The sequence below is a fragment of the Gymnogyps californianus genome, chromosome 4 (genome assembly GCF_018139145.2).
Source record: "Gymnogyps californianus isolate 813 chromosome 4, ASM1813914v2, whole genome shotgun sequence".
NCBI lineage: Eukaryota > Metazoa > Chordata > Aves > Accipitriformes > Cathartidae > Gymnogyps > Gymnogyps californianus.
In genome coordinates this window covers 66527260-66539556 of record NC_059474.1, presented here as the reverse complement: position 1 = coordinate 66539556, position 12297 = coordinate 66527260, and the positions used below count along the sequence as shown (strand labels likewise).

General features: G+C 44.8%; 1 protein-coding gene across 1 annotated transcript in view; it reads right to left on the bottom strand.

Annotated features, from left to right (window-relative positions):
• The window catches only part of CDS1 (CDP-diacylglycerol synthase 1), a 37096-nt gene extending 25225 nt beyond the window's left edge, over positions 1–11871 (bottom strand). The window contains exons 1-2 of the mRNA XM_050895794.1: positions 11761–11871; positions 2211–2338 (exon numbers count right to left, since the gene is read on the bottom strand). Of these exons, the coding sequence (XP_050751751.1) occupies positions 2211–2338; positions 11761–11871 (239 nt within the window). The remainder of the gene's footprint in view (positions 1–2210; positions 2339–11760) is intronic.
• Between the last annotated feature and the right edge of the window lie 426 nt (positions 11872–12297).

Here is a 12297-nt window from a genome sequence, read left to right as displayed (position 1 = left end):
TTTCAGTAAGTTTTTCTCCTCTTTTGCCTGTGTTTTTCCCTTCAGGAATTTTGCCTCTAAAAGTACACTGAACCAACTAATCATAAGTTACTGCTAAACACAAAAAACCCTACTATAGCTTAAAGAAATTCTTTCTAATGTTTTGCTTTGTATCAGTCTTGTGTTTCATTGCTGCATCAGGAGATACAGCCGATTCAGGGGACACTGTTAGTTTTGCATCACACTCCAGTTTTAATGTAAATTTCAACTATATTAATTTGATTTTCAAGGATGTTATTCATCGGCAGGTTAATGGCAGCTAAAGCCACTAATTGGATTTGCCTTAAGTATCAGAACAAAGACACAACAGGCTTTATCGCAACAGATGCTTTATGTTCCTCTATGATGTGGGCTAGAGAGTAGCAGCTTGCTCCTAGTGGCACATCTATAGTGAGCAAGACTCCTTTAGAAGAATTCAACTTCCCTTAAGAATAATGTTAAAATACCACATAGTATCTTGAGGGTGTTGACAAGAGCAGCACTGGAAAGACAGCTTCAGTAAGACAACAAGCTCCAGAATCTAGGAAGCCACTTGACAAGTTTATTGTATCCTAACTCTCCAGTGGAGAGTTACAGATACTATTTCCTCTAAAGGCCAAATACAAAGAGAAACTATTTCTGAGAGTTACAGTGCAACTCACTCATTTCACACATTATGGCAACGGCTCTGGTTGAACTGCCAGTTACTAAACTAGCAGGTAATTTTGAATCTAGCCTTCATAAAGCATCAAGAATTTAATTTTGCACTCAAAGCACCTTTGTGCACCTTTGTGCAAACACTCCAATAAAGAATTTCGAGCATGTGAAACAGGAAAGGTTTCGCCCGCGCCTCTTAGTTGCAGGCTTTAAGGTATTGCCATGCAAGTGCCCTTTGGAACAGGTCTGATTTGGAGACCTAAGACTTCCACAACATTTAACATGGTAGGAGAACTCTGAAAGTGATATGAACTAGATACTCCTTGCAGTGTGATGGCAGTAGAGAACATCACATTCTGCTCGCAGCTGGTGCAGTTTAGAAACATGCTTTTTGAAACCTGGGAACAATATGTTTGTTTATAGCTCCCAGACGTCACAACAGAAACAGACAACAGATTAGAAAAGGAGCAAATCAAAAAACTGTAGTTTCACACTGCTATTGGAGATACCTACTGGAGATCATGTTTTTTAAAAGGACTTGGAAGTTTTTAATCATAGTCTGGATTGGAGGTCTTTCTTCTGACTCTTGCAAGACCTAAGTTGTGTCTAAAATATACATTGTATATTGCTTGGTTTGTTATGTTGAGCATAAGGTATATATGATACATACATTCATTTTACTAGGTAGTTTTTTGGTATACGATCTATCACACACCTAAATGCTTTCATTGCATTAGTGAAAAAAATGTAATGCAAATTGCCACCTCCAAAATGGTTTGACTGATCAAGTGTTGTAAAGGGACTGTATAAAAAATTATACTAGGAACTTTATTTGTTAGCCTCCATGAATATGCAGGTCCCCACGATTATCTGTCTATCTATACACATACACAGCCCCTTGCATTTGCTAGCCCTTAAGCTCCTGCAAACAGAGGTTGGAGGCAAAAACCTAGGTTTGAAAAGAGACAGCAGGAAAAAATTAAATATTGCTTTAAAAGGTATGAAAATAAAAGCTATGTTGCATTTAACTGTAAAGAAAAATTATTTAGAAGTGGAAATGCTGTCACAAAAAGCTAGCAAAGCTCACCCATAGAATTTACATTTCTTCCCTTTTTGTTTATACACAAACACTGACCCCCCTTAACCTTGGATGTAAGAAATCAGTTTATTATAACCCCCAGAAATAGTTATTCTGGATATCAAACCCAATGACTATTCTTTAGCCCATTTTATTGCAATGCTCAGACTGAGCAATGGTAAACATTTACATAAACTGTAGCTAGATGTTGCAACAGTTAACTTAGAAATGCATGCAACGGGCAATCTTCAGGTATATGCAAAAAATATTACACTGAAAGGACTATCAAAACATAAATAAATCAATGATATCCAGTAAAAAATTATCCTTGAATTTTCATGTGTATCATATGAAATTTAAAACTGCAGTACAATCTGTAAGAATTAAAACTGCAACATAATCTGTAAGAATTTTAGCCAGCAGCTACTAAATTTGAGAGCTGTTTCTTTTACTATACCTGGCAGACAAGCCTGACAAAGCCCTTTTGAGGATTTCTGGAGTGCTGTCTGTTGGTGGAGGAACATCAGGAACATCTGAATCACTTCTAAGATCCAACTCGACAAGTCTTTCTTCCAAATCCACTTCCTATGACCAAAAAAAAAACCAAAACCAAAAAATCCAACACAACACTCAAGATTATTAGTTATTATGTCAGAAAACAGTATTCAGAGTTATAAACATTACTTTAGGAACTGATAATATCTACATTACCTTCTAAAAAGACAACAATGGTGTACTAGTGAAACTGTAGATGTTGTAGGAAACAAATGTATCCCAATAAATGTTTGTAAGATGGCCAGTACTCAGATGTTGTGACATTACCTGCTGTGCTCAAGAAACTTCACATTCTAGGCACTTTTTCATCCCACGTACATAAGCATGAGGATATATGTTTCCAGAAATACTACAGCTGACATAGAACACCTGAGTTTAACAGAAATCCCCAACCCTCTAACACATTCCCTCACCTACATCTCAAACTAACCTTTTATGGAGTAAGGAGAAGGGTCTTCTGGTGGTTTAATGTCACGTTAAGAAAAACAAAGGAAACGGAATGTGTGAAAAAAACGTCCCTTTGTACAATGAAAAGAGATTGCTGGCACAGTCTTATACATACATACGCTAGGACTTGAACCCTCCGGCTTGAAAAGAACAATCCAAAACCAAACTGTGAAGTGACCAAGTATCCTATGGACACAGTATTACTCAGAATAATTTCTTGTATGACTCCACCACTGCAGTTGTTTCTTCAGTATTCACTAACGACCACTCAGGAAGACATCATCTAGACAGACCATGTGTCTAACCCAAATGCAAAATAGGCAGTACATATTTTGGTGACAATGTACAAGCTGTCACCAACAGTCAGAGTAAACCGTCAAGACTATTTTCCCCCCAGTTAAAGCCAATATTAAGGGTGCTGATGATCTAATTCACTCATTCTAATGTAACAAACACCACAGCTCTGGGAAGTCAGAAGGCTGCACTCAGCCCTGGTGCAGCAGTAAGGCAGAGAGCTGTCTTTAACTCCGTGTCTGGCTCTCTTGAGACCTGAGCTTCCTTCTGACCTCCCTGACTTGCCTCACCTCCTTACAATCCCAAACAGCTTCCAGCCTGCCCTGCTGCCTCACGTTCATCAGTTCTTAACAGCTCTGGGGACTGTGAAGTAACTGTGCTTGAAAACTTTTTTCACCGCTGCTATACTGCTATTTATCAGTCTCCCCCTCCTTCCAACTTCCTCATTGCAGATCACGTTTCTTTCTCCTTAATCTATTTCCATGAATGTGACTGCTTTTCTTTCCTACTTTTCCTTAATAACATTATTTTCTTCCCTTGTTCTGAGTATTTTTGGCATTTTGGAAGACACCAGAGGTATATCCTCCTTCTCACCCCTCCATAAAACACCACAGAATTAAGGTGGCCTACAATCCCAGTCATCACATGGTTACTCCATTGATAGGCTATCGCCTTTTCCTCTCAATCCGTTGGCCTTTTCCAAGAAGTTACACTTCAGCGTAACCATTGCCTCAGTGACCGACCTCTGTAAACAACACAGGTGGAAAAGATAAAGCTTTTCAAACCTCACCGTCCAAAGTCAAGGACTAAGCCTATCCGCGAAAGCTGCGCAGAAGCGGCTGTGGGGAGGGGCTGAGGGTCCGGCCCCGGCCCCCGGGCGGCCGGGAGCTGACCAGGGTGCTGCAGGCGGGCTCTCCCCGCAGCCCCGGGCGGCGCCAGGCTCGCACCTCGGACCCTCCCCAGGCCCCAGTCACCGTCCACGGCGCTCTCTCCAGGGACACTAGTCCGAGGGAGAACACCATCCTTTTCGTTTTGAAATTGTTTTTATCATTTTAGAACCCGAGACCGTGAGCTGGCACTATACACATGCACAAGGGAAACAGGTAACAACAGGAAGAGTCATTCTCTTTTTTAACATTAGGCCTGTGTTTTTCTCCTTCACTTTATGTACCACCCACATCCCCAAGATGAAACTCCTGAATGGATTTTACATCATTTACTTCTCTGAAAAACATGATCAATGCTTTCCCTATTCCTTGAAACCCCACAGCTTTAGACAGACATTAGACAATTATTAGACAGACATTGTCTATAATTAATACAAGTAAAAAGAGCAAAAATGCTAACTGTGGTCCAGACTTCAGAAAGTCTGTAGAACACCTGAAAAAGCACATAAATAAATAAAAAATTACTGTGCTTGCAACCTTGTTATTCAGAGATGTTTCTCACAGTGTTGTACCATAGCTTAGGAAATCAACTATAGATGCAATTGCAGGGGGATCACAGGTCTCTCCCAAAGCCATGTTCCAACTACTGTGACCTGCACTGGAGCGCAGCAACCTATCTGCACAGTTCTAGAAGACACTACTCGCTGTGCAGATGACAGGCAGTAATCCTGGCCCTAAGACCACGACTTAGTGTCTCTAATATTAATCCCTACTTGCACATGGAAGAGATGTTCTCTCTTTTAAGCACTCAGAACTAAGAATACCCCCAAACTTTTTTGTTCCATATTTGGGCTTTTGGTATTGCAGAGAACGTTTCCATACTCAACTGGTGTTTAAACATGTATTGGGTTTGCGTGGCAAGGTTTTGGTAGCAGGGGGGGCTACAGGGGTGGCTTCTGTGAGAAGCTGCTGGAAGCTTCCCCTGTGTCTGATAAAGTTAATGCCAGTGGGTTCCAAGACGGACCCGCTGCTGGCCAAGGCCGAGCCAATCAGCAACACTGGTAGCACCTCTGTGATAACATATTTTAAAAGGCAAAAGAAGTTACAGGGGCGTAGCAGTTGCAGCCAGAGAGCGCAGAGTGAGAAGATGTGAGAGAAACAACTCCGCAGACACCAAGGTCAGTGAAGAAGGAGGGGGAGGAGGTGCTCCAGGCACCGGAGCAGAGAGAGATTCCCCTGCAGCCTGTGGTGAAGACCATGGTGAGGCAGGCTGTCCCCCTGCAGCCCATGGAGGTCCACGGTGGAGCAGATATCCACCTGCAGCCCATGGAGGACCCCACGCCAGAGCAGGTGGATGCCCGAAGGACGCTGTGACCCCGTGGGAAGCCCGCGCTGGAGCAGGCTCCTGGCAGGACCTGCGGACCCGTGGCCCCATGGAGAGAGGAGCCCACGCTGAAGCAGGTTTGCTGGCAGGACTTGTGACCCCGCGGGGGACCCACACTGGAGCAGTCTGTTCCTGAAGGACTGCACCCCATGGATGGGACCCATGCTGGAGCAGTTAGTGAAGAACTGTAGCCCGTAGGAAGGACTCACGTTGGAGAAGTTCATGAAGGACTGTCTCCCGTGGGAGGGACCCCACGCTGGAGCAGGGGAAGAGCGTGAGTCCTTCTCCCCCTGAGGAGGAAGGAGCGGCAGAAACAACATGTGATGAACTGACCCAAACCCCCATTCTCCGTCCCCCTGCGCCGCTCAGGAGGGGAGGAGGTAGAGAAAATCAGGAGTAAAGTTAAGCCTGGGAAGAAGGGAGGGGTGGGGGGAAGGTGTTTCAAGATTTGGTTCTATTTCTCATTATCCTGCTCTAATTTGACTAGCAATAAATTAAACTAATTTTCCCCCAAGTCGAGTCTGTTTTGCCCGTGACGGTAATTGGTGAGTGATCTCCCCGTCCTTATCTCGACCCACGAGCCTTTTGTTTTATTTTCTCTCCCCCTGTCCAGTTGAGGAGGGGGAGTGATAGAGCGGCTTTGGTGGGCACCTGGCATCCAGCCAGGGTCAACCCACTACAAAACATTAAAAAAAACCCCAACCCAAAAAACCCCCTCATACTTAGTTTTATCCCTCTGATATTTAACACACAACTGTCACTTATGTACCTCATTAGAAGCAATGTTTTAGATTTGCTGTTTCCAACATCTAAATTCACAGGTGCATGGTACTTTTCAGAGTATCTGAACACCTTGAAGAAGGAGTCTGTGTTTATCTGATGTGTTTTTCAGTAGCTTGTGCTTCATACTGCCACCACTGGGAGCTTGCAACCTGCAAGTTGCATAGAACTTGGTGCATTTGGTCATTTTGTCGCTTTACATTGCTACAATAACCAGTGGGAGACAAACCCCCAACTATCTTCAACTTCCCTTTGTAACATACCTCAAAAATTACCTTGAATACTTTATTTTCCAGTTAATTGCTATAATGGCCACAACCATTTCCTGAATAAGGCATTTAATTTGCAAATTCAGAAGCCAAAGAGGAAGTTGTTCACTAAAAGCTACTTAATTGTCTTCTGCATCATGAAGTGCTTAGAGAACCCCATCACTGGGGGACAAGTCTAATTGTTTTCTTAATTATTTTACATGATTGATTATAAACATTCCAGTTTATAGCCACGAATAACAACAACCATTATGGAAGGAAACACTAACTTAATCACTATCAAAGCCCTCAAAAAAAAAAAAAAAAATCAAGAGTCTTGCTACTTCAGCTTGACCTTGTAGAAGCAGTTTTGGAATTCAGTATAAAACCAAGCAGCCCTTTCTTCTCCTGCTCTTCAGGTTTGGGATTTGGCCAAGCTGAACACACAGTAACAACAAGGACCTGCGAGGGATATTAATTGAAATGCCATGGGTTTCATACCGTGAGCAGGTATTTACAAGGTTTTCAAAGGTTAATTGAAAACAGCAGAAGCTGTACTGTCCTAAGTGACTAAGACACCTTTCAACCCCAACTCCAAATTAAATGTTTGATCCGAGGTGTTTTCGTTTTTTTCTAGAGTTCTCAAACTGCAGGTGACAGAGCCTTTTACATGCAGAACACGTGCCACTCCTGTCTCCTTGATTCACATCCCAAGTGTCTGTAACGGATAGATGTTGCAATGAGGTCGTTGTCTTGCTTCTCTTCATTTGAAGGCACATGTTCCTTCAAGACAGCCTATCTGATCAGCTCATAGAATACAAGTCCAACAAGGCTGATATGTTGCAGGCCTAACAAGTACAGAGAAGGCAAACATGACAGTTATTCACACACTACAAACAGCTCAGCGCATAATAAACATGCCTATCTGACACACTATGATGCTCATTGGTTTTCATCATTTCCGAAGCACCCAAAGACAAAAGTTTATTTAATTGTAGGGTTTTGTTTTGTTTTAATTTTGGTGTTCTTAAAGACAAGACTTTCATCCTCAAGCTAAATCTTCTGTACAAGACCACTAATACTTGGAGGAACAAATACAAAGGAGGAACTCAAACAGTTAAGAGCCTGAGCCTCCCTAACAGGAGTTCAAAACATGTGACATCTTGCCACAAATTAAGCTTCCATGTGGATTTGTGTTGGTTACTTCGCAACAGCTACCAGAATACAGCTGTGTGTCATGCAGAAAAAAATAGGCATGTCAACCTTTCATCATCTAAAAGGACATACGCATTTGAATTGCTGTTTTGTACCACATGCCCTCCATTACAATTAACACGTGCCGAGTGAACCATGCATAAGAATTATTCTAGTTACAAAGGCACTTGCAATATTTTGCTTGTGCTGCATTTTTTCCAGGACACAATAAGGAACTCCCAAGTAGACAGCAAATATGTTTTTCTTGGAGAATGCAGCATCTACATGAAGAGCAACTGAGAAAACGAAGACATTTTCCAACAGCTGATGTGAAAAAAGTTAGCAAGCAAAAGAATTTAATTATTGTCATTTTAGCTGCATGTTACTTAAAGTTTTCTCCTCCAGCTTTGACCTTTCTGCAGTCTCTCTCACAAGTTTTACAATGATGTCAATAGTTCAGTTAGATCACATTGTAGCATATTTAATTAGTTGTACCTTGATACCTTCCTCTGAAGTGAAGCTATCAAAGTGTCAGAAGATCCTGAATAATGAAACCTTTTTTTCCAAACTGTTAAAGCCTGACATATGCAGAAACACAAGCAAGAGAACTGCACACACTGAATCAAAGACTGAAACCTACAAATCCTTTACTATCTGCATTAGTACTAATTCACCACCACTTCGAAGAAAACAGAGGTTTGGAAAGAGTCAGCCCTTATTATTATCACCACACTTGTAGCAGACAGCATAGAGGTCAGACTTCTCTGTGAAAATAAAACAGATCCATTTTCTGGATATTCCAGAAGTAGGTCAAATGAAGTAACTAAGTGATCCATGACAGACTCTATTGTTCCACCATATCCCATACTGCCATCAGGAATTTCATTTCTCTCCAAGCGGGTTTGGGAGGTTTTGGGCATCAAAGACCCAAGTCCCAAACCCAGCTTCACAGGTAGGTCCAAGCAACTTATCTAGCAATTGATTCCCTGGAAGGCCTGCCTCACGGAACAGAAACAGCTTTTTCAATACCATAGGAGAAACAGTGGTCAGGGATTCCGGGCTTGTTTTAATCACAAATAATTAACAATGACCCCAGGCAAACATGCACTTGTTCCCACGGCCAGCAATGCAACATGATTCCGCTACCCCCTCCCCATCCTACTCTGACAACTCTGCACAGTACAAAGAGGAATAACTGTGTGATTACCTCCAGGATACGCTAATTTTTTTTGAAGCATTTGAAAGCAGTGCCACTTGCTTTTTAGTAAAGAATGCAAACAACTGGAATTTTAAAAGAAGCATGAACACACGCAGATCAATCTGTAAAACTTTAACTGACTTACACATATTAAGTATTTGAATGCCAAATCCTTCCTCTTGCTCCCAAGGGCCGCAGAGTATTTATGAAGGCACTTTGACAAGACATTCTTAGGAAAAGAGCGTCCAGGGCAAGCAGCAGCAAATAAGAAAGAGACAATTGAAAAAATCACTCCTGCATACCACAGGACAAAGCAAAGAAACAACAAACTCATGAAACTGCAAAGCCCTACAGGGCAAAGGCATGTTCATGGGAATTTTGCAAAAAGTCATCAGCTCAACAAGCTAGTGAGCAACTGAAAACACTGAGACTTGCAGAGCTTGGGAACTTCAGGAGGAAGCTTCACAAAGGGCATACCATATTCCTTCATACAAAAACAAGGAAGTTAACTTTTATTTGAGACGATATGGACATAGAAATGGCTACCAGTTGTTTCCAGTCAGTGGTAAAAAAACATGCAAATGAGAAAAAAAAACAGCTTCACTTAAATTCAGTAGGAAATTAGCATCTATGGACATAGTAGATGTAACATGAAAAGTATCAGATTACATACCGAAAACTGGACTAAAAGTACATAAGATAAAACCCTCCAGACATATTTAGTGTTTGTGGAGTTCTTCAGCAAACACAGAGTGCTTCTCTACTTCGGCAAACAAGGTGTTTTAAAGCATGTCGCCTTTACGTATCTGGAAGTCTGAATTAATTGGGTCAACAAGAGCAGAAGCAGCACAAAGCAGTTACCATATGAAAGGAGACAACCAAGTTTGCTCCTGCCTTACAAGTGAGGAAGAGGGTGATGTTTCTGAGCTGCATACTAGGAAGCAGTGGAAACCCACTGCATCATGGCCATTCTGAGTAGTTATGAACAGAAGAACAAGTTTTGGGTGCAAATACACAATTATGAGGCCAAATAGGTCATCTCAAGATAGCCAAAGGACAATAAGCTATGCATTTCTTGTAAAGATCAGGCAAGAGGTAGAGTAGAAAAATAACCATCTGAGAAGGTGTATAATGTGGCATCTGTGAATCCAGACGACCTGATGCTTCCCATCAAATCACCTACAGCAGACATTACCTGCGTACTCTTATTCAAAACAGAGACCCAAACTGTGACCCACTGATAGAAAACTCAGTACAAAATGCTGGTTTATCTTTACAGTTACCAACGGCACTAAAGACAGCTTAATATGTAAAATCAATCCTTAATGTCGCTGTCATTAGTCACACTAAGTCACACATTAGCACTAGTCACCGGTGCTGTGCACATCGCAGATAGGTTGAACAACTCTAATGGGAACAAGGAGGGTCCCCCAAATAATCCATCAAAAAGTCTTCTGTCTGGTAGAAAAGGCTTTCCATATCTAACAGTTCAAGCAATCATCACAAACATATGCATATTGAAATTCATCTCCTGTAACCAACATCCTAGCTGCATACACAGCAGCAGAGTCCGTTCTGTTCAACATCAGCTGAAACCAGATGAAACACTAGACTGTTGAGCAGCTAAAGCAAAAGTGCAGTAGGCCTATAGGCAAGAAGAGTGTTTTCCTCTCTGGAAGTCACGCAGGTAAACCAAAAATAATATTAGCAAGTTTTAGGTGCACCCTTTTGAGGTGCAGAGTAGAGGCTTTGAATGGGAAGAATTCTTTGAAGGCAGCTCACTGTGCACTTCAGAAAAGAACTTAGCCTACAAAATAAAGCAAACCTGAACAACTCCACAGAAAAACAGCTTTTGAACACACTGCTACAAGAAATCATGTTTAAAAGTTAATTCTCATCTACAGAGACATACTCTCTGCACAGCTATAGTCTAAACGTTACCTTATTTGATCACAGCCCTCAATGCAGCACAGTACTGCAAATTTTCAAGTTCATTGGCTTTGACTTCACGCAATCAAAGCACAGAATAAAAAACTATTGAGTTTCACTTTCCGATTCCTTGCCACAACGCCTGAGGGAGACTGCACACTCTGCAACTTTGACGTCCATGCAGGTTTAAATAGTCACTGATTCAGGAGCCCTCCACCATGTATTGCAAACTCAATTTAGCAATCAGAAAGCTTTTTTTTTTTTTTCCTCCAATTACCAAAATGAGAACATCTCTTTCATTTTATTCAGACAATTAGCAACCGTGATGTGCTTAGCTTTTGTAGAGATAAGCCTTAACTCCGCGGCAAACAAAAGAACAGCACTGTGGCTGTTTTGCCACTATAATGAACCTGATGCATAGACGTAGTATTTCAAAAATCTCTTGCCTTAGCAGAAACGTCATACTGTAAGTCCTTTCCGGGCCAGAGGTGAATGCCTATCACTTAAAAGGCCATAAAACAGAAACAGTTGCTGGGGAAGCGCTGACACAGCCTTTAACCGGAGCAGATCACCATTCCGCGCTTGTTTCTGTGCTGCCACACTGGCCCAACCACGCTGAAGCGCGCTCTTTGCCTGGCCCAGCTACTTCGGCAAAGGGGTCAGCTACAACACGCAGCCTGACAGGTCAGCGGCGTTGAGGTTTTGCTGCGGGCCCGGAGAGGAAACCGGACGCTGCCATTTCAGCCTCGCCAGGGGGGGATGGCAGTGGGGCAGGACACGCGTGGGCCCCTAACCCCCGCGCACCGGGCGGCTGAGGCCGCTTGGCACGTCGCCCTCTCCCTGCTCCCGCCGCGGAGAACGAACAGCAGTGTTACAGCACGGGGAGGGGCCGGGCAAGATTTCTTTCCGAGGCAGGGGGCGCAGCGTGGCGCCCCACGCGCGTCGCAGTCAGGGCCCGGCGATCCGTGGGGGAGGCAGCGCCGCTTCCCGGCCCCCGCCCCTCCCCTCGCCGCGCGGAGACGAGAGGGAGCGGCGCGCGCCCGCACACCTGCCCCAACGGCCGCCAACGGTCCCCGGCCGCGCGCCCTCACCTTGTCGCTACCCGTCGCCGCCTCCTCCTCCTCCGCCGCCGCCTCCTCCTCCTCCTCCTCCTCCTCCTCCTCCTCCTCGGCGGCCGCCCTCCGCCGCCGCCGCGCCGACATCGCGCCGCGGGAGCCCAACGCCCACCCGGCGGCGAGCAGGCGGGGCCGGGCCGATCGCGACGGGGAGGGCGCGGAGGCCGCGCCGCGGAGCCCGGCCGCCGCCGCCGCCTCCTCCTTCTCCTCTGAGGAGCCTGGCGCTATACCCCCCCCGGGGGAGGGGGGCGCTCTCGCTGCGGACACCGCCGCCGCCACGGCTCGGGGGCGCGGCCGGACCCCACCGCCCCGGGAGCGGAGAAGCGCCCGCGTCCCCGCGGCGGCGGCTAGGGCGGAGAGGGCGGGGCGCTGTCGCCCAGGTGCGCCTGGTGCTCCGCCCCCGACACTGGCCCCGCCCCCGGCCGGCGCAGGGGGCGGGGAGGGGCGGGGCCGCGCCCGACGGCTGGTAGCGGAGGGGGGGCAGTGACCGGCGCGGCCCGGTGTTGGCCCGGG